Here is a 24199-nt window from a genome sequence, read left to right on the forward strand (position 1 = left end):
TCAATTAGAAGTCAATGTGACCGCATGAAAGAACATGATTTGTTAACGTTTTCTTTGACATTAAAGTCACTATTTAGTTTAATATAAATGAAGCTTTATAATTTTATGACTTTGACACAATGAAACCTGGTTTACAAAGCAAAATATATTACGACTTTTATGGATGAATGAAAATAGTCTATGATGAAAAATGTCGTGTTAGTAGAAGATGAAGTGTTAACTATTCTCAAACAAATTTAAATTAAATACTTGCAGTGTCATATGGGAAATGTGTGAAACTCTTTGATTATTCGACCGTTCTTTATTAAAAAAACTAACATCAATAATGCATAGAAGTACGTCTATACTATCCAGAAATACATAAAACAAATGAAACAAGTATATTATAAGCGACTGTAAGATTTATCTCATATAAGCAGATACAATTTCATCAAATTAGAATTGGTATACGTCCATGATACAACAACCTAACGAAATCAAGTGTCGGTTATTTAATGGAAACATTGCATTTACCGAGAGCGAGAAATACAACTGTTTTGAATGGTTTATTTTCTAAAGTTTGTTTTGATCTTGCCTTTAATTACTATTTTGATATTTTGAAATCCCTATACTTGCCAGCCCTTTGACTCCGAGATAGAACGAAATAATTTGTCTTCAATCGACATGAAAAAAGATGTAAGATTAAAAGTGAAAACTAGCATATAATCTGCAGACAATCTAAGAGTGTCACTGCTTGTGACGATATTAACTGTGATCCAAGCTGTTACGTCCTTGTTACAATGGGAAATTGACAAAGTTACATGTGTCTGACCCGAGGACAAGGAAGATTTCACCGACTTATCTCCCTTTTAAAGAAAACAGTCTTATCCCCATTGTTGTGACATCTTTACTTATAAAAATATCCCGGAGTGGATCGATTCCGTGTTTTCTCAGTTTACATGATTACTTAATCAATATTTTTCTGGTACAAAAAGGAATGAAATTTGAAGGCAAGGTAGCCCGAAACTTAATTTAAATTTTTGCTAATTAAAAATGAAGAAATTTGAGTCTTTTTTGTTTGTGTCGTCACTTCTTTCATAAATGTTTTGACATAATTGCATTTTAGGTGTCTGTAGATAAGGACAAACATAAAAACTATTAAGTTGTATCGAGGCACGCATTCATATTCAAATAAATACAGCTTTGAAAAAAATGGCTTGAAATTTGAAGACATCGAAAACCTATAAAACAAATATGGAGTTTGATTTTAACTATACTAGTAGTCGATCACAGAATATTGGCATTGGTTTTCAAGTTTAATTTAATTTTTGAAAATTTGTGCAAATCTTATATTTTATGTGAAGTGTACTGGTTCGAAGGTCGATACATAAGAAAGTCCAAACAAGAAAAGAACGACAAATAATGAAGCAAAATCTGAAATTCTTTTTTTCAATTTTTCTTAACAATTTATCACAGAGAAAATGTCTAGCATAAACTTGCATGCAATGGATTTCCCCATTTCGCTTAAAGAGTACTTCAGTTCACTCTCGTACCTATTATCCCGAACTTGAGGTTATAAATCAACATTTTTCTCTTAATCCTTGTCAGGTTCTCAATTAAAGGATTTAACCTGTCGATATCTTAAAAGAAAATGACACGGATAAATTGTTTACTCAATAAGATAAAACAAATATTGAGTACCACCATCAAAATCCCATAAAAAGACTCCTATTTTCTCATTATAATAAATCAAACTTAAGACAATAATGTTTGGAAAAAGATAGTGACAGTTAATCTGAATGATAATTTGTTTCATCTTAAGATTTCACAATTCTAGATTTATATAATGTCAATATTTGGACAGTAATTTTATAGAAAAATGTCGAATGTTAGACATATTTGTTCCCCTACTAAGATAAAATATTGCCCATGTCCTTCGTCAGATAGAGGCCTCTGTCATGTTTTCTATGAGAAAAAATTTCACATTGTCACCAGTTTTATTCAAGGTCACATTAAGTTCCTAATTTCCTATAACAACTTTTTTTCGGAGACTAAGTAATAATTTATTTTAATTTTTTTCAGACTGTTGACCGAGTGATGGCGCCATCTCCTCAATCTTCAAACTATGGTCGGTCTGCTTATCCCGGAAAGAATAAAAGCCAATCAAGCCAGTCTTTACAGAATATGCAAATGAGTAGACTGCAACATCATCAAAGTAACCTTCAGACATTGTCGATTCCACAGGTAATGTGATTCCAGGATAACTTCCCTAGTATAAATGTTAGATGTGCTAGAGTGCTCTTACTAATTTTACCATAAAAAGGAGTTTTTCAATCCATCTGAGTATAACTCAGATCTATCGTAACTCGCTAACTCTTATGCGCAATATCGCAAATCAGAGATCTATATTTTAATAAGATTGTTTTTCCACACGAATACTATCATATCTATGATTTAAACTAGCAATTCCAAAACATTTCAAGTAGATTCGGCCCGATATTATATTCGTGGTCCCATCATCGATGCTACTTAGGGAAAATGAGAATACGTAGATTATCTGTCAAAACAATTCGTCAAACACATTCTTATTTGTATTATAAAAGACAGATAATATAACCTAAAATATATTTTGTAGAATTTGGGGAGGAAACATGAAGATAACCATAGTGAAACGTCAGGAGAAACGAATGACAGTGGAAGAGGAGGGAGTGAAAGCGACATACACAGTAGCGGATTTAACCACAGTGCCGAATTAGGTAAGGTTGACTGACACAGAAAGTAAAACAAATACACTTAGGGATAATTCATTATACAAAATATTAGGCAATGTCCCTATTTATGAATTTAACACCCATTTAAGAGTAATCTAGCAACTTGCATGACGAGAATAAAAACAAATGCTTGTGTCCGCTTTTATGAGTTTTTTTTCTAGTAAAACAGATTCAATGTGCATTTCAAGCAAATAGAAGAAATATTTGTTGGCTCATGGTAAGTTGGTATGGCGAAAATTACCCCATTCATCTTTTATGATTTCATCGTAATCGATGTATGTCGTGCATGGAACCATATGCAAATAACACATATTGTATTATATGTATCTGATGGAGGACAACAACTTAATATTATGGAAGTGCATTATAGATAATAGATCATGAATTTGATCCTTTAATCTTATTGTACAGTAGTACAGATGAAAAGTTCAAGTTGTATAATTGTTTCCTTTCACTTCAAAAATAATAATGGTGTTGATATTGATGTTTTAATCTATTTTGGAAATAAGTTCTTAATCAGAACAATTATCTATAGAGACTGGTTAAGTAAAAAGAAAAACCATTCCACTACTTTACGGTGGAATGACAGTATTACACTACTTCTAGTTCACTTTTATTGATTTTCTGTTGAAGAACATTAAAATTTACAAGATTATATGCCGGTATTAATGTAAACCTTTCCATTAGAAAATGACTATAATTTTTGCTTGATTTGACTTTGATTTTTCTTATAGTTTTCATTCAAATGGTCTTAATAATTTTGGAATTTAACTTTAAGATTTGTAAACAAAGGCTTTGAAATATGTGGGATAACAGAAGGATATAAACAGTACTAACATAAAATCTGTCACGCCTATATCTGTTATTAGTTTTCTAAAACCCATATTAAAACATAGTAAGAAAACTTAATTTCAGTCAAATAAAGTGTCTATGTAACTGTATAAATGGAATCCATATTTGTTAAAACTGCACAATTTCATCAATAGTATTTCAGAATTCAATTTTTATCAATACTTTTTCAGATTATATGAAAAACAGATATTCACCAGTGAATTCACCAGGGCGGCCTTTATTAACAAAAGAAAATATGAACAAACTTATGCATCCAAAAGAACGATATAGATCTCAAAATCAACAATATCTCGTTCAAAATAATTGCCATAGACAGTATACTCACGGTGGCAGTAGTGGGCCGCCATATAAAAACAATGTGCATTGGAATCCTATAAGTAACGTTTTAAACGGAAGCATGGCAACAATCGATGACTATGATGATGACACAACTACTTCCGGAAGTTACGTAGTGGATGATCAGGAGCTAGATTTAGATTTTAATCCACCACAAGATTGTGTTGTATAACAAATGTGTCTACTTGTTAGGTATGTATTGCAAACATTTTTCTTATCCAGCTTTTTGCAGCCGGGATTTTACGTAGTAGTGGAGTATGAGGGGCCTGATGGGTTATTTTCGTTCTTCGTGATCGGCGCATTTTCGCTATCGTGATCCGTTTTTCTACAGATTTATTTTTATTTTTATATTTTCGTGATCCGTGATCATGGAAATTTATTTTCTGTGAATCGTGATTGACAAAAAAATCAACTCGTGAATCGTGATGAGACCCCCCCCCATCAGGCCCCTCGAGTATCAACAAAATATTGTAGATATTTATTCAAAAATGGTTTTAAGCATTTTATAACGTCCCTACATCATATGTGCGTTATTTAAAGATATAGGCAATGCACAATTATCCTATTTTGTAAGGATGATGTACATTAAAAAAAACTATTTAAAGGATAGAAAGAGAGAGTAAGTAACACAATTTTAACATCATACACAAAAAATAGCTTGTATGAAACGCAGTCAGCAAATTAAGAGAAAAAACACAAACCACCTTACTCGTTTTAATGCTAAGTTACAAACTAAATTCACCATACAATCTATTATAAAATTAAATAATCTGAGTGATATCCCCTTATATGATAACCAAAATTTGTCGGATTTGTACAAAAAGTAAAATCTTATGAAACACATTCATTTAAATGTGAATCCAACTCATAACCTAAGCTTATGCACCGAAATGTAAAATATCAGGATGACGCATACCTCCAAACTACCTGGAAGAAATTTCTGGTAAAAACATTAAATTAAATAAAAAATATCGACGAAATAAAAGAAATGGTGACTAATTAAAATATGAAAAGGTTGCATCCCTAAAAAGTGACAGTTTGAGCACATGGAACATTCTATGAAGTTACGACGAATCTAATTGCCAATATGTATCATGGGAACTAATTTTATGCCATCTCAGCCGCCATTAATTATATATTGTATTTTTATAAAAAAAAAATTTTTTTAATCCAGTGCAAAACACCTATTTTGTGATGATTTAAAGACCCCTGTAAAGATTAAAAAGGAAAAGACTGTAGATTTATCTACTTTATTAGCAGATAACAGTCTCCAAATACTTTTATAACGTTTAAACCTTCGTTTTATCTGATTTAAATTTACTCACCTTTTATGTGAAATATAGAACTATTTAATATTTAAACATTTTAAAATCTGAGATAAACAAATTTAATCATAGAAAGTTAAAGTTTTCATTACAAATGTGATAAAGGATGTGTTCCACATTAACAGTTGTCTGATCAAAAGAAACTAGTGAATTTCTCGTTTTTATGATGACTGATCAATCGTCTACTGATCCTATCCATACTTTGTTAAGTTTCACGCCATTACCTCCCCTTATTATACTCCCCCAGTAAAGGAGTCGTTTGGTTTGGAATGTTTATGAACTTTAATGATTTATTCTTTTAAGTTTACATATTAAATTTTAACCTCCAACTTTAATAATGACTAAGGAATATTTTATAACATTGATTAGATATTTATAATTGTTAAATTTTATATTAAATGAAATTAAAGTAGTTTTTGATATAAAAGATGGGAGTTTACGGTTTATTTTGTCTGTTACTTAAATAATAAAAAAATACGAAGTCCTTGGAAAATATAGTGTTTCGTGTCACTTGGCATCGAATAGGAAAAACATTCAACCGACAGTTATACATCATACACAACATATTTTTTTATGAAAGCCGACCCTTTCTGTGGTGTTCTCAATGTTTGTCTAAAAATTATTTAAAATTTCCTTATGTGCATTTGTTAGTTCTTATATATAACATTTTACAAAACTAAACTAACTATTAACACAACGATAAAAGTGCAGGTAAAGATTAAGATCATAAAGATGCCTTTGCATTTCAAAATATTCACCATTTCTTGTTTTTGATTTATAATACCCTATCACTGGCTATCAGTACGGTAGTTGAACTAGGCTCTGTCTTCATGATTGCTATTTAAAGCAATTGTTTTGGCTATAGAGTACATCATACATTTGTTTGCTTTTCTGATCGCATCTGTCGTACCGATAGTCGGTACATGTAATAAGGTGTGTGTAGTAAAACGGAATAATACTACGATCGCAGGTAAACATTCGGACCATTAAACTATACTGTTGAGACTAACCCAATATGAAATAAGGTGTCGTTCAACAATCTTCAATAGTTAGTATGGGAGGGGCAATTCAATATCCTCTGTCCCCCTGCCTTAGAAAATATGGTAATTTTGTTCAAAACACCGCGGTTGAAATACTTATTGTAACGTTTCTATTAGCATATAGGTTTCGGATTTTCAAATATTTTGGCCTCGAGCATCACTGAAGAGACATTACTTGTCGAAATGCGCATCTTGTGCATAAAAATATGTACGATTAATGTTATTATTGTAAAATGTTATATACTGGTTACCGAACAACATGGGTGGTCTTCAAGGGCAAGATGGAACTCACCATTCTCTCCGACGAGAAGATGGAACTCACCATTCTATCCGACGATAATATGGAACGAGTTCCTATTGTCTATGATTGATTGATAGACGTTCTATTACCATTCAGCTCGATTGGAAATCTACCACAATATGTATATATATATATATATATATATATATACGGACAATACAGAAACTTGTTATATATATATATATATATATATACGGACAATACAGAAACTTGTTTTTCCTGCTGTGAGAGCGAGGAGACAATAGTAATATTTAGAGCTGACATTGCAATGGTATTTTTAGACATAATTTTATATAACTCTTTATAAAAAATCAATTATAGGAAATAAACATGCATGTTAAGGAAGTATATTTTTATTTGTTTTTTTCTTCTTATACAGATATAAGTATCCAGTGCCAAATTGTCTCACGTTGTATCTCAGGAAATCCTCATAGAAGATATCGTGCCATATTATTATCATGCCTTGCAGGAAACTATATGACGTAAACCAGAAATATCATCCGAATGACATTATTCCGAATAGAAGCTGTGCCATATTGCACAGGTGTAATACACCTTTAAAAAATCATTTACATCTGTATGGAACTGTAAAACTAAGCTGCTGCCAGAAGCTGCATGGAATATAATTGAATATACATCGTGAAGAAAAAAATCTGTACGTCATTTCAATTCTGAGGGAAAGAGAGTGAAATTATTAAATAAGACAAAAGAGTTTACACCCACTTGCATTGATATAATTATAAAACTATATTTCTGTTGAAATATACCATAAACTGGACCAAGTGCAATTAAATATTTATTTTTCCATTTTATAATTCCATAAAATTTGTCAACTGAAGTCTTTCATCTATATTGGATGGAACTATTGGGACACAAATTAGTTAGAGTATTTGTTAAAGATACCAGTAAAGTGCATCAAATGCGATGAAATATTCATCTTTTCTCTCACTTATCATATTATCTGTTTGATCCTGAAAATCCTACAACGATAGAATGTCAAGCAAACTTCATGGATGTAATAATACCTTACTTATTATTCATGTGTCATGTGAAAATACTAAATTTTTATTTGTTTGTCCTGTAGTAATAAGTTTTTGATAACAATTAGAGAACATTAAAACATATTCATGCATTTTAAAGTATTATCAAATCATACTCTAGTTTAACAGAGCATGTATTAAATCTAACACTTTTTTGTTAGTTTACGGTTCATAAAGTTTTGATATTTTGTACAAGTAAACTGCATTGTCATGCACCTTTATAATTGTAAAATAATCTTTTTATGGATTGTTGCTTAGACAACAATATTTGTTTAGACTGAAATAACCAAGTTGTTGTCTCATTAGTTCTACTTTTAAGTTGTATACAAGGTTACTTAGAACTTCAATTTTTCGGTAATAATTCCTTCGCGGCACTTTCTGTTTAATTTTGCCATTTGATAAGGGACTTTCCGTTTTGAATTTTCTTGGAGTTCGGTATTTTTGTTATTTTACTTTTTGTTGTACTAATTAAAAATTGTAACATCAATCAAATCATAAATTGATTAAAGGAAAAGGGAAATGGCGTAAATCCGTTCTTTTAGTGAATACCAAAACGAAAGGTACCGTTTCTAATGAATAAAAGGAGACAACCCAACGACACAAAATAGTACTGAACCAAACGTATACATAAAGTGTATTTCTTGTCTTGTCGTATGGTCTCAAGTTTTTTACAAGACGAGGAATAATCGAGCACACATGCCTTAGATGTACATGCATTGTACCTTAATTGTTGATAATGTCTGGAAGGTCTATACTAAAAGGGGTCATCACAATGTACATTTTACAATAACTGAAAACCATAAACCAAAAAACTCAATGATTCTACCCTGAAAAGTCAGCAGCATATCTATACATATTTATTCGTAACTTATTGGCAGAGGCACTTGTTTAATTATAAATACTTGTCATATATACACAACACATAAAATACTACTCAATCTTTTTCACAAGCTAAAGATTTGTGTTAACAAAAAGAGGAAAAAAATCAACATTTCTTCATGGTGCGAAAATCTATTAATTGAAAAGAAATGTATTTTCTCCCATATGGTCTAAGTTACCTTTGATGTTTGTAATTTCTATTATTAATGGTTTCCATGGCCAATTGGTTTCCAATAAGGATACAGTCATTCCTTTCTGAATTATTGACAACATCGTGATTACAACTGCCCTAAATGCTTTTTTTAATTATATCTGTTAAATTACTTCTGATACAATGCATTAGGTGGTTAAGCTTCAACTACATGGCGCCTAACCTACATTTCTTTGTTTTGATGTTATAATTATAAAAAAAAAATGAAGAAAAAAATCTTATAAAATTTAATGTTTAATGAAGCTAAATATTATTAAAATAACCTTAAAGTAGATGACTTTGAGTATTTGACTAATTAAGCTTATTGATATTTGAAACTCCCACTTCAAATTTACAAATATTTAAGTTTCACTGTTGTTAACAGAATACTTTGAAACAAAATCAAAACTATTTTAAACAGGTTTTGGTACTTTTTTCATCCTCTAAGTACCATTGTATAGTTCTGAATTATAAATTAGTTGCTTTAATCTGTAATAAAGACCCTTTGTCTAGACAATACACCAGAGTCACCTATCGAGAATAGATCTTTGAAGTGACATACTGTGAAAACTTGTGTACTAACTAACATATGTTTTAATGTCCAAGGTCTAAAGCCACAGAGTAAATGGGAGGGATAGTAACGCCTATCATCTTTAGTGATGTTTGAACTCCATACTTAAATCAGTCACTTACAGGGATTTAAGAACTATAATGAGCAATTCAGTGTTAAAATGAACAAATAAATCAACTTTTACAAGGGTATGTGTCATGAATCACAATTAATAACACTTTGATAATTATATGTCAGTAGCTACATATATTTTCTCAAATGATTTTAATTCGAAAATAAAATATCAACCAGCAACCGTGCAAAATTGAAATATATTATCCGCGTTAAGTGTGAGATTTTTCATTAAGGAATGACCGTAATATTTTTTCTGTCTATGAAGAAATAACATCAAAAATGTGGTGCACACTAAATAACCCGCGTAGCAGGTTATTTAAAAGTGTGCACCACATTTTTTAGGTTATTTCGAATAGACAGAAAAAATATTACAGTCATTCCTTATAATTTAATTCTAAAAAGGAGTAAATCATGATAAAAACGTTGATGACGTCACGGTCACATGACAAAATTATGTCTATGAGCTGATGTACAAAACACTTTCAGCCAATCAGAAGACGTGTTACATCCAAAATTAAATTATTATGTAATAACGTTAACATGCATGTTTGAATAAGTGAAACTTAATAAAAATGAAGATGTTTTTATTTCATTTTAAATTGAAGATATCATATATATATGCATACAGACTGATTCTTTCAAGACTCTATTTTGACATATAACACACGTGAATGTGTTTCTAAGCTTACCAGTATTAATTTCTGGTCTATATTATTTTACCGTGTTAAATATTTAAGTAGATGTTTGTAAGGTAATATCCAATTTGTGTAAGATCTGTTATTCTATCGTAGGTTTTGATATCAAATACTTTATTTTTAATGTCATTCTTTGAAATTATTATCAATAAATTATCAAACAGACTATAATATAAACTCTTAAAAATCTGCTGTCAACCAAAATCAGCAAAATGTGAAAAACGAAGGAATAGTTTTATTTTTCCTATATCATTTCAAGTATTAAAGATCATGGCGGACATTACTCTATGCTGGCCCCATAAAGTGAGGCTGATTTCTAGGTAACCTTCAGTACCTAATATGAGGGGGAAATTTCTGATTTACCTATGAAAAACATGACCAGTGTCTCAGTATGGCATTAATAAGGGGAGCTAGTTTATGATTTTTGATTGATTGATTTACTTACTTTGCTTTATACTCTGTGTCATTGAGTATAATTGCATATTATTGTTAATTTATTATAAAACGAAATCATAATCATTTCTGACTCTCACAAGTGCATGTGCAGGTTTTGAGTCATGTACACATATGTTAGAACTGAAAACTCTGTACATTATGTTGGGTCTTGTTTATATTTTATTCCATTTCATACTTATAAGCAAATGTTTCGTATGACATTTTCATAATACAAGGGACCAAGTCATATTTTTCATATCGTAAACAAATACATTATTACTGTTTCATTATCATTATACTAGAAAATATTTCTAGATACATACCAGAACAAAGCATTTGTAGAAAAACTGTTAGAATCATTTGCATAGCTTGTAAAGAGATTCTATAAAATCTTATGTTTGAAAATAACGATTAAAAAAACCGTCCAGGTCTGTTTTAAAGTAAAACATATCATTGTATATCATTATATAACAGGAAACAATATTATATCACATAGCTTCAATTTATGCAACAACAATTAAAATGTCTGGATGATATAAATGTTATTTGAGCAACAGAGAGTATAAATGTGTTATTTATATTATAAGATTGTTTTTAAACAATATTTTTTGTTGCTGAGATATGTAAATTAATATTAATTTGATTTTAACCAAAATAAATTGTTTTGATTTTTTATATGAATTTATATCTAGTAATGCCTTATTTTTATGAGACAACGCTTAGCTGTAGAATATCCCTCATCGGTAGGGGCCTTGGTGGCCGAGTGGTCTAAGTAATTCAACTATTGTATCACTAGCCTGTCAACACTGAGGTTGTGAATTAGAGTCCCGCACGTGGCAGGTGCTTTCGACTCCAATCTTAATTTGACTAGGATTGTCAGTTTTCCTACCGAAGGTCGGTGGTTTTCTTCGGGCACTCTGGCTTCCTCCACCAGAGACATATATACACATATATATGTCTGCTCCACCAATAAAAAACTGGCCGCCACGAAACAGTGCTGAATGTAGCGTTAAACAACAACAACTAATCGATCAATCCTTCATCGGTTATACACGTTTGCTATACAGTAGGGAAAGGCCCCCTCTGAGCAACTTTGTAGAAGTGCAATGTAATCGATTCAAGAGTAATTTGTGGAACAAGAACAGACGCTTATAATAAAAATGTATGGTATTGTGGTACCTTGTATTTAATACCAGAATATGAACCAGTACACCCATAAAACAAGTCTTCACAACAAATCATTCACCTGGTTCCAGCACACAAAAAATATAACTATAAAAAAAAATCCAATAATTCCTGCAAAATCACCAACTCAAAATGGCTTATATAATATGATCAACTATAGAGGAGGATCCACAATTCTAGGAAATTTGAAATTTAAGCTGTTTGAAAAAAAGTTTATCAGTGTCATTTAACCTCAGAAAACAAATAAAATTCACTAATTGACATTATACTGCCATATAAAATCCGAAAAGGATCAAAGTCCCATTACTCCAGCTTTAAATTTGTCAAATCAAAATGGCTATATAGTGTAAATGGTCAACTACACTGTAAAAACGTCAAATAAGAGATTCACTGAAAAGAACGATAATGTCGCTTTAGACACTTCATTTATAAATGAAAGTGGCAAAAGTAATATTACACGGACCGCTAGCTGTTGAGAAAAAATAAATTATTTATTCTTATAACAAAAATATATAAGTTTCTTGAACCACCTCGAGCTATTCTTTAATTAAGGATTAGAACCTTATCTCCACTCCAGACACAATATGATTGTATATCTAATGACACAACAGGAAATACTATAATTGAACACAACTATAAATAACCTTTTGATCTATCACGAATATCTATGAAGTTGTAATGCTGGCATTGAAAGCCGAAATCGAAAATCATAACTTGCAAAATGAAAATCATAAGTACTTATTTCGATAGATAATTATAAATAATTTGAACCTAAATCTTAAGTTCTTACAGAACAGATTGATTGATTGATTGAGTGATTGAATGTTGTCTGCTTAGCGTCTATAGTGGCAAAATTTTCATGCATATTCAGGGCGAGAACAAATTAATAATTACGAAGTAACCCAATAGATAGGTTCTACAAGGTAGGCCGACAGGGAAAACAGACATGAAATCTTAACTGCCACTGCAAAATGAGGTTATGTTGGATGAAGGCAGAAATTATGCCTTGCAACTTGCCACGTGCACATGCGGACCTCTCATAGAATTGTTGAAAAAGTCTTTTCGCGTGAGAGGGCGTGACATTCACCTAACACGAGACATCGGATACAACATCCCTATTCTGGCCGAATGTGACTGAGTATTTATACATCCCGAAACGCCAAACGGACGCCCCACTTAAGTAAATGTTTAACTGACTGACGAGAGAAATCCTAGGATGTCCATCTTTTTATATCTCAGTGAACCCTTTGGGTTTATTGAATGACCGTTCCGTGTTACCCTGGCCTACATATTGTATATATTTGCGTATTTGCGTATCTGCGTAAATATAGTGTATCTTCAACGAAATGAATCGACTGTACGTTCTATATGCACCGTTCATGATCTTAATACACGTTTGCCTATTTGGTGATTAAAAAGAGGTGGAAGATTCCATTGGGACATTCAAAACTCATACATCGAAGAGAAACTGAAAACACCATGGCAAAAAAAAAAAAAAGACGACACAAAAGGACAAACAAGTCAACAAATCTCTAGATAGAAAACTAAAGACTGGCTACAGACCAACACGAACCCCACTAAAAGCTTGGGATAATCTTAGGTGCTCCGGAAGGGTAAGCAGATCCTGCTACACTAGTAGCACCCATCTTGTTGTTTATTTTAAGTACACATTCGGTGATCTAACACTCGAGGATTGTGGTTACGATAATTGGAACATATCCGTGGTCAGCTGTGCCAAAAATATTCCATATTTAACGGTCAACCAAGTAATTATGATCTGTCTTTGCGAAGTAAAATTCAAAAGTCTAAATTTATTCCATTTTTATACCCCCGCGACAAAATGTCCAGGGGTATATTAATTTACCCTGACCAACCGTCCGTCCGTTCGTCCGTACGGATAAAGATACTAGTACATGGTTTGTCCGGCTATCTCCTCCTACAGTTTTTGAGCTACGGCTTTATTCACAAAAACCGATAGTTGGACTTCATTTTCTTCTCACTTTCTATACAATTGAAAATGGTTTCTACTACTACAGTTTAATGTCCCTAATGCAATAAATAAGATTTTTTAGTATTGTCAAATATTTAATCAATACCAGGAAGTTGAACTTGGTGACCACTGGAAATAGACGGTTGAACTTGGTGACAACTAAAACTGGAAAGTTGAAACCTTTTGGCTGGACATTCAGTCCTGCAAGTGTAGACATTCGGAATAAAAAAATAAAAGATAGATCATCATACATAGTGTTAAATATATAATTTCTTAAGGTCAGGCGGGGGCATCATTTGTGTCTTACAGACAGAACAACAATTTCAAGTTGTACTTCAACATCACTGTTTGTCAAATCTAAAGTATGTAGAACTATACTCATGCATATGACAGAGCAGAAGGGGGGCATCGTCCATATCTAGTTTATAGAATATATTGAACAATTGTTATGGTAAATTATTTCCACAGCTATACGAATAACATATTTTCAAAGAAAAACAAAAGTTAAGAAAACTTTTACAAATTTGCTGTTTTATTTTGTGGTTATGAATATAAATCGCATCTCTAGTGATACCTTTCTACTTGGAATTATTACAAACACTACACAAGTATGACTTAGAAATATAAATATGGATACCAGACTACGTCCGACCGGTAGTCCTTTGGCTGTGCGGATGTATAAATACACAAACGGTATGCATTCATTGTTAGTATTTTATACTTAAAACAGGAATTGAGGATCATAAAAGTATCTAAATTTAAAAGAATAGGAACCCAACCGTTTTAAAATCAATTTCAGACCCGTTTCTATTTGTTATTTTGTACCTATCGTGTATACATCGATACATGTTGTCACATAAAACAGCTTAAAGTTGATATGCATGATTTGATATTCTGTCAGTATAAAACAACAAGACATAGAATGAATGAAAAAAAAAAGGATATGATGTATCAACTCATGGCTCGAAATCACTACGCGCACATAAATAAACTCAAGAAAAGAAACAGTATGATTGCTATTCAAACAGATATCTGCAAAAGAGAAAATGGACGAGAAAATGAATATGTATACATCCATAGAAAATCATCGATCTTCCGCCATTGGCGAAGACGTAAACTCGAAATGACATAGATGAATCAATTAATATACACAATTCAATATTGGCAACCAATACGTAATACGAATGTAAACTACCAACATTTGTTGTTTTGTTATATCTAAATAAACCATAGGTCATGTGGTCATGTCTGCCAAAATTGCTCTGACGTCTGACGGTCTTTTTAGGATTTGCTGAGACGTGGGACGTCAGAGCGTAGTTAACTATAGTAGGAAAACTTTGAAATCGCCGACCCAGATATTGGGCGCCAAATTTCAGTCTCTAAATCGTAATATATATTCATTTTCAAGTCATTGGATTCCTCCACGAATATGTATCTTTAATTATCGCACAGTAGGCAAACAAATTGGTCAAAGTCCCATAACTCATGCAAATTGAATGATAACAAAAAACATGACAAAATACACTATATATATATATATATATATATATATATATATATAGGGTGAAGGCGAGTCTTCTCGGCAATAGCAATCAAAAGGGAGAATTTACGTCAATGTTGATTATGGCAAATACAAAATTGCTTATTTAATATGATGAGCTCTATCCAGATTTTGCATATTAAATTTCACATTGTCATATGCAAGAATAAGACGAAACAAAGCGGAAATACAAAACACAACCATTAGGTCAAAAGGAAAAGAATAAATACAAAAAGATTAATACAAAACAGCTCATAAAACACTGTACAAGATTCCACAGATTGGACAGCAAGAACCCAACAATAAAATGAGGGCAAAGTCAGGTGTTCGCAAACGTTAAATAGTTTCTACTCCAGTAGGGGTCCCCGTCGTGTCAATGATGGAAATTTACATCTGGTGATACCAAGTTACATTATGATTATGAAACAAGCGATGAAAAGAGGATGTCTTATTTGTCTTCAGATATACGACAAGCGGAATGTATATTCCTTTACGGTTTAACTGAAAAATGATAGCGTCCGGAAATTTACGAAACGATGACTTTACCATTGAGGACCCTTGGTTCAATACCTACATTAAAAAAAAAAAAGAAAACAACTTTATAAATTTCATGCGTCCGAAGTGATTTTAAACGGTAAACGCCATCAAGGAAATCATGATAAGGAACTTAGGCTCAAAATTATCGTATCAACTGGGAGATATATAAACTGAACATTGATGCCGCTGCAATGGAAAACCAAACGACTTATCCGATCGTGCTACACTTGTCTACACTTTGTATACTTACGTGTATATTTGTTACCCACATCAACGAGAATGCACCGTACCGTACGTTCTTTTCAAAGTTATACACCGAGCATGATCTAGTTGCATTTTTATGAGACAAAGGATATGTGGTAGGATTGCCAATGAGACAACTTACTATCCACCAGTAAACATGGACGAGGATGTAAATATATGTCACCGTACGACATTTAACAATGAGAAAAATATATATCGTATAGTAAGCTATAAAAAATCGCGGGAAAACAAAATGTTAATCAATTCAAAGAAAAGCCAACGGCACTATGCTCAAAATGATAAACAAGAAACAAATATGGCATGCCGACAGCAACCTACGAAAAATAAAAATAACATTTTATATTTGGTGGATCCAAAGCTCTTTCCTGGATTTACCTTTACTAGGAACGCTCAAACCCAAAGATTCGAAAGCCAAGTTTCTATAAATACTTGAATCCTGGAGGGGCTATATGACTAATATAGGACCTATAAACACTGGAGGGGCTATGTGACCAATATAGGACCTATAAAGAATAGCAGATACTTTTTCTAAGCCAACTTTGCCTGAGGGAATTGGAACCTTTGATTCTGAATGATGTCTTCGTTTTTCAAAAGAGAATATTAAGAAAAGTCTGTTATATATCAGGTCTGTTCCGCAACACTGATGATACCCTCGAGGACTAAATGTCAACCAGCAGCGGTATCAACCCAATGCTAGTGTTAAATGTTAAATAACAGTTTTTAAATTTGGTGCGTTCGAAGCGCTTTTCTGGAGTTACCTTCTTTAAGAACGTTCAAACAAAAACAAAAAAATGCCAAGGATGTATAAATACCTGAATATATGAGAAGCTTTTTGACGAAAACGGATCTAAAATGAATAATCGAATTCTTCTAAAATAAACTTTGCCTGGGGGAGTTGAAACCTTAGTTTCTAAAGCATTTCATATTTTTTCAACTGAGAATTTAGCATAGAAGTATTTACGTACGAATCCCTGACTACTGAGCTTATGTTACCCGCGTGGACTATATATCCACCAGCAGCGGTATCGTCATTAGCGCCGATTTTCTGTATCTATCTTTATCAGCAAGGCTAAAAAATAAAACACTGAAAACTGAAGATGTATAAGTACCTGAATATGTGAGATGCTATATAAAAAAGAAGGAATTCTAATGTCATCTTTGCTCTCGTCGGCATGTAGCACATACAAAATAGCAGCAGTAACCGAAAACTAATTCCAACTAACAAATTAACCATGCTTCCATAGACTAAAACATCAATCAATTCACATCTAAGTGATTTAGTGTAAAGACGTCATAAACATTCTGAGAAAAGAACGACCTTGTGGAAAGCCTTGGCATTCTATTTTCATGTGTGCATATTACATGTATTTCATATAGGAACACATTTACAACTTTTTTGTTTTAAATGTCGGCTGTACCTCTCTCAACTATACTATAATTGCACAATTCTACTTGCATATTTACAAACACATTTCAAGGTTGACACGGAAATATAAATACTCCGGTCAAGCGGTCGTTCGGCTTTGCGGGATGTATAAATAAACACAAACTTCTAGAAAGAATAATGTGTTAATTTCAGGAGAAAAGCTCACAAAATTATAACACTGCCCCTTTTAAAGTCCATGCTTTGGTAAGGGAAACCCCAAAAATAATTCAGATAAAAAACTAAATAGGATGGTACATTTTGGCAATATAAGGTAATGATTCTTAGGAAGTGTCATCAAATTCTGATTTAGCGTTTAGGAGGTGAACGGGATATAAATGTGTACTGTAGTGTATCAATGATTTGTTGAAGAAAATCATGAAAAAGATTCTGTTTAAAATACAAAATAAAAGGTGCACACTTGAATTATATAGCTAAGGTTGTGAGAAAGTGATAAATTGTAATAGGGTTTTGGAGAAGTTGCGGATACAAAATTGGTACCCCAAAAGAGAGCAATCGTAAAGTCCATCCGGTGGTTAGGGTAACATCAAAAATGATTCCGATCAAAAACAAAATATGAGGTGCACAAAAGCATTACAAGTATATGGTTAAGATTGTGAGATGTAAATAAAATTGTAATAAGGGGTTTAGGAGGAGTATACCCCAATATGAACTTTAGTATGCAGATATGACGAAGTCCATGTCATTATTAAGTTAACCCCGATTCATGCAGATAAAGAAATGAAATAAAAGGTGCAACAATGAATTATATAAATAAGATTCTGTGAAAGTTTTGCATAATTCAGATATTTCATTTTTTTCTATTCATTAGAGTTGGTTTCAAATTTGCCGCCAGAACACTAACACCTTTTGAAAAAGTGGAAATAACATTCACGATATATATGCTCACATAGATTTCCATTTTGAGAAACATGTATTTGATGAAATTATGAAGTTTTCCATTTTACCGAATATGTTGATTTCAGATTTTCATTTTTTTCCCCCAATTTATATGGAAGCATTTATCGGAGTATTGAACAAAAAGGAAATTTATTACAGCCACATTTGCTATAATAATAACAATACAATCGCTATGAAAATTAAGAAAGCTAGCTGTCGTCTATCTTATTGTCACATCGTGAAAACATTTATTTTGCGTAAGAATTTGAATACTCCAAAAGTATAATACCAATTTCAGTAACATCAACCTTCAACATATAAGTACAATGAAAAAGGAACCAAGTACATAAAGGTTTGGATATATTGGTTATATTTGGAAGAAGGACCAAAACAAAAAAAAGTAAATTTAAGGTAACTTTTCAAACAATCCTAGTTTAGTGAAATTTCAAAAGGAAGATACAAAAAGTTCCAAGACTGTATGTAGCCCTGATGTGTTTTGGTTATTTGTGTTGCTTTGTTGCTATCTCATTCGCATATACTACAAACACAAGTACAAACGGAATTTAAGAACACAGCTTAATCGAGTACATTTAAAGTCCTTCCTGCAGAATGATAAATTTGATCGTCAAGTCTGATTTTCGGCGTAGACGCAGCTATGGACATCGTATTGATACAGCCCTTACACTGAATTAAGATTCAATCAATGGCCCATGTCATTTTTACATAAGCCTTTTCGGTATACAGCATAGTTTAAGGAAGCTTTACTTACTACCCGTTTCTATGATGAGTTCTATGTACAATTTATGCTTGGAAACTTCTGTTACAAATATCATATCTAATCAATAAAACAAACCTATAGCTATAATCTTAAATTTGTCAATCTCAAATTTTTCAGACTTTTGACAATGAAAAGTATGACAAAGAGAACAGTTCCTTTCTTAAACCTACTTTAGCCAACAATGGTCACGGAGTCATTGAATGATTCAGGCAATAAAAAAGTAAAATAACAAGAATACCGAACTCCAAGGAAATTTCTAAACGGAAAGTCCCTTATCAAATGGCAAAATCAAAGGCTTAAACACGTCAAACGAATGGAAAACAACTGTCATATACCTGACTTGGTACAGACATTTCCTTATGTAGAAAATGGTGGATTAAACCTGGAGTTATAGCTAGTTAAACCTTTCACTTGTATGACAGTCGCATATAATTCAATTATATTGACAACAATGTGTGAGCAAAACAATCAGACATAATAGGTAAAAATGTAAAAAAAAAAAAAAAATGGGGTAAAGCAGTCAACATTATGTTATGATTTTAATCGCTATCAAAACAAACAACTATGTCAACATAAATGGCATATAGACACTCTCTGACAAAGCACATAAGCAAAAATGACAGACAAGATACAAAAATTACCATAGCATAATAACATAATAGCGGGATGTATAAATACCGAGCCACGCCAAAAGGATATTACCAAAAATGGACTAATCATTCACTTTCACTATGGATAAGTCAATTCTAACATTCCAACCTATATAAAAAAACATTTTTTTTATCAAAGACACCAGGCTTATAGTATAGTACTACAGACGCACATTTCGACTACACAAAACTCGTCAGAGGCATTTGTTTAAAAAAAAATGAAAACAAAATCAACTACAAAGTTAAAAAGCATTAAAAACCAAAATTTCATGACAAGGTGTTGTCAAATCTGGTCAAGGTCATTTACGCCTGTTACAGAAAAGCGGTCAGGTTTCGAATAATTTTGACATCTAATGAATAGTAAAATCACAGAAATTGACAGCATCAATGATCATTCGTGTCAACGCAGAAATGCTGACTACTGGATTTGAGATACTCGCGGTTACGTAACACTAACCAGCAGCGGAGCCAACTCATGTGGTGATTATACAAACTTACCAGATACCAGGCTTATATGCTACGATTTATTACGCTAGACGCGCGTCTTCCAATGGAAATCAATTGTCTGATTAAGAAAGAAGTATACATTTGTATATTGCAGATTGCTCTAAATGTATTATAACCCTCATAAAGTTCATCGGAAGATACCAAGACTTAGTTGATAAATATTCCGTATCAACTACACAAATAATAAAGGATGGTCTTGAAGTATAGATTCTAGGTGCTGACGTTGTTTATCATCTTAATTACGTGTTATAGTGTTCTTTTATTTGTCTTTGTAAATTATTAACCTTTACTGTTTAGTCCATTTTTGGTAATACCCTTTTGGCGTGGCTCGGTACTTATGCATCCCGACAATGTGTTGTTGTGCTGTGGTAAGTTTTTTGTATTCTTGCCTTTCATTTTTGCTTATGTGCTTTGTCTATATGCCATTTTGTTTTTCTTTGTTGGTATATTTGTTTTTTTTTTTATAATGATTAAGTTTATAACACGATGTTGACTGCTGTACCCCTTTTTTCGACATATTTACCTATTATGTCTGTTTGTTATGTTCACACATTGTTGTCAATATAATGGAATTTTATGCGACTGTCATACAAGTGAGAGGTTTAGCTAGCTATAAAACCAGGTTTAATCCACCATTTTCTACATAAGGAAATGCCGGTACCAAGTCAGGAATGTGACAGTTGTGTTCCATTCGTTTTGATTTTGCCATTTGATAAGGGACTTTCCGATTTAAATTTTCCTTCGAGAATGGTATTTTTGTTATTCAACTTTTTCCTCAACACCTACACACCATTCAAATTTTGTTATTTTTAGTTATATCGGGATTCAGTGCTGTAGATAAATAATTCTTTAATCTGAAAAATCTCTTTACGACAATGGGAGCTACCATTGTTATGCATTTCAATTGGATGCAGCTATCATAGTTGACGAGATTCTTCTATTTGAAATTTTCCAGTCTTTATGGTGCGGCATGCCGAACCGTATGACACATGTCCAATCTTGAGTAAACATTGTCTATTTTTTAATTGCAATTAAGCTTTGAACTAGCATACAGTATCTACTAGTACTCTAGATATTCGATCGTTTATTGTGTCTTTTATAGTTTTTATGTTGTTTATTTTGTGCATAGTACTAATCTCATGAAGTCCTTTCAATTTATTTTTCAGTATACTGCTACACCACTGTCCCAGGGAAGGCCATGGTTTAGAACTCACAAACATGTTTGTGCCTGTTACATACTCTCTGTGCCTGTACCAGGTCAAGAACATAGTTTGCCTAGAGGGTGTCGTTGGTTGTTTTCTACCACATTTTTGTACCGCGTGAATTAAAATATTATCAGCTTACGATAAGACAACACCAAGAAGACAACAGTCTTAATTTTTGAAAGTTTAACTGCTTATATTTGAAATGCTGCATAAAGATATACGACTTACTAAATGAAGGCAAAATCAACGATCTACTGCTTAAACACACGATAACTCATATTTCAAATCAGGAACCATTAAACAGGTGCCATATTTAGAAAAAAAAAATTAAAATTTTTCGTACTTTCTTATATTTTAATAAGCACTTCCAGCTTTGAAGCACTAACATTGTTTTATTTTTCCAGACCAAGACTAAGATAATGTACAAGCTCCAAAGCCGTGTCTCAGATTTATAATATTATGCCTTATTACGGAAATTATGGATGGATATATATTTTGTTCTTTTCAACATATAAATCGCAAAACTATTCTTTACATGACCATGAAGAGCATATTTGTGCCTTTTAGACGAGATTTTTTAGAATAGGATGAGTGCCATTGTTTTTCAATTTTCTTACAACCATGGTCTTTAGTATGATAAGGTAATGCTGGATTTACTTTACACCCTCTTAAAGAGAGAATTTATATATCGAGGCTAAAAAAGGAGAAGTCTCAAACGCTAAATATATATATTGAAATTAAAAAATGTATATGGCCAAGGTCAGATTTAATACAACTTTTTGAAATATTTGGTTATTAATGCTTTTCAATTTCGTATCGTATTTGATTTGACAATCTATATGGTTTGATTCGAGCGCCACTGATTAGTCTTGTAAAGATGATCACGAAACGCGCATCTGTCATTCCAAATTATAAGCCTTATCATAAGTAGGTGCAGTATAATTATAACTTGTATGTGATTTGCAAAGTTGGTATGCTTATCAAATTTTAATTTCGTACTCTTATCTTACTAAAAGTAGTTTGAGTGAAATGTCCCGGTATTAATAATTTATGTTGTTCTCTACTGTCATTATTGTCACTATATCTATTATGTTATTTTATTACAACATTATTTTCGATTCTGCAACAAAATATTCACTCATTAATTCAATACTGTAGCTTTCCATGAAACTGGACACAAAAGAAAAGATAAATATCTTGCAAGAGATTGTGGAAAATTTCAAGAAACGTCTCGTCCGCATCAGGTTTACATTGCTAGTAGAATGTCAGTTCTCGTTGTTATCATTCAAATAATTTCATCTGTTAATTTTTATTATCATTTGTCAGATATGTGATTGTAAATTATATGTAATTATATGTAAAATTTAAAGGAATTTTGAACAAGACGGCTTTTTTACTTTGTTGTAGGTCTGTGTTGAGTTGTCTGTTCTTTCAGTATATTTTGTTTTAATTTTAAATACCATGTCTTTTAGATATATCTGAGAAAGTGATAAGTTTTTATCTAAAACTTAATCAGGAGTTGCTCCGGTGGGGAGAATGCAGCACACTCTCCGAGTGTATATATGAGCCGGCAGTGTTAATCCTGTCACCTTCTTTAATACACTTTATATTCATTCTAAATTAAACTACAGCTAGCAGGAATCCTTAAAGACTATGATTCCACTCGAGTTGTTTTGCAACTGCATTGGCATTAGTTTGGTACGATTTACTAAATTCTAAAACACAACACGAAGTAAATCAAAATACAATTACATTAACTTTTTTAGTGTAACCTGTTTGATTTGATTCGATTTAACTTGAAATCCTTTTCATTTTGATTTCGTTTGCAAACTATTACTATATTTAATTACATTTCATTTTTTGAACTTAACTTTTGAAATACTATTATTTTTTATTTCATTTGTCTATGCTTTATTTGAATGTTGAACATTTGTAAATAAATTGTTGATATGTCTCTGGTCATCCAAAATCTGATATCAGGTATCCCGATGATCGAATAAGGACGAAGTACTGGCCACGACACGTCACGGGAGGTGTCGACACTGAACCCCTCTTGTTACATATACTTAACAACACAAATACGCACCACATCTTCCGATATATAGCAGTTTCACAATTTCATGTTTTTGAAACAAATTTGTCGAAATCTATTATATTTTAAGCATGACCTTGAAATCAATGCAGAGTTTACAGAGAAATATTCATTTTAGTGGTGACAACGGAGATTTCAATTACAAAAGTCAAAAATCAAAAGTCTGAGATATGCCAATATCAAATTTTTCATTAGACAAGAATTCAGTTAAGAACCTGAAAATCAAAGTCATTTTTGTTGTTTGCAGGTGAAAAGATACACACGACTTTAGTTTTCACAAATTTAGCAACAGTTGTTTTTAATTTCTGATATGTTAAACAAGAAAATCAAGAAAATTCTTATTGTCACAGTCTATGATGTTTATGACTTCAGAAAAGTTCTGTCAAAATTTGTACCCAATTCAATAATGTAAAAAAAGTTATATGCAATAGAAATCTTTACTCCAAAGAACTTAATTAGGGTCGTGCGTTTCTTTTGTTGTAGAGTATATACATCACATGAGTATAATGGAGTTCAATGCAGTCGATTTGTAGTTAAGGAGGAATTTGTCATTAAATCTGGTAAGATATCTTGTTTACTATTAAAATACAAGAATAATAT

The 24199-nt window shown here is 32.0% G+C and overlaps 3 protein-coding genes across 9 annotated transcripts in view; all 3 read left to right on the plus strand.

The window, feature by feature from the left end:
* The window catches only part of LOC127716132 (protocadherin-9-like), a 66532-nt gene extending 55329 nt beyond the window's left edge, over positions 1-11203 (plus strand). For 5 of the 6 annotated variants that reach the window (XM_052222237.1, XM_052222235.1, XM_052222236.1 and 2 more), the window contains 4 exons: positions 2062-2223; positions 2615-2735; positions 3773-4130; positions 6984-11203. In XM_052222237.1, the coding sequence (XP_052078197.1) occupies positions 2062-2223; positions 2615-2735; positions 3773-4110 (621 nt within the window). In that variant the 3' untranslated portion in view covers positions 4111-4130; positions 6984-11203. Of the gene's footprint in view, positions 1-2061; positions 2224-2614; positions 2736-3772; positions 4131-6983 lie in introns of those variants that run through there. The other variant, XM_052222239.1, reaches the window with a different exon arrangement.
* The window catches only part of LOC127716148 (uncharacterized), a 551146-nt gene that overhangs the window by 373135 nt on the left and 153812 nt on the right, over positions 1-24199 (plus strand). The window lies entirely within an intron of this gene.
* Positions 24102-24199, plus strand: part of LOC127716150 (uncharacterized) — a 37235-nt gene continuing 37137 nt past the window's right edge. For both annotated transcript variants that reach the window (XM_052222272.1, XM_052222271.1), the window contains exon 1: positions 24102-24159. The gene's annotated coding sequence lies outside the window, so the exon portion shown is untranslated. The remainder of the gene's footprint in view (positions 24160-24199) is intronic.

Source organism: Mytilus californianus, unplaced genomic scaffold, assembly GCF_021869535.1.
Source record: "Mytilus californianus isolate M0D057914Y unplaced genomic scaffold, xbMytCali1.0.p SCAF_9, whole genome shotgun sequence".
NCBI lineage: Eukaryota > Metazoa > Mollusca > Bivalvia > Mytilida > Mytilidae > Mytilus > Mytilus californianus.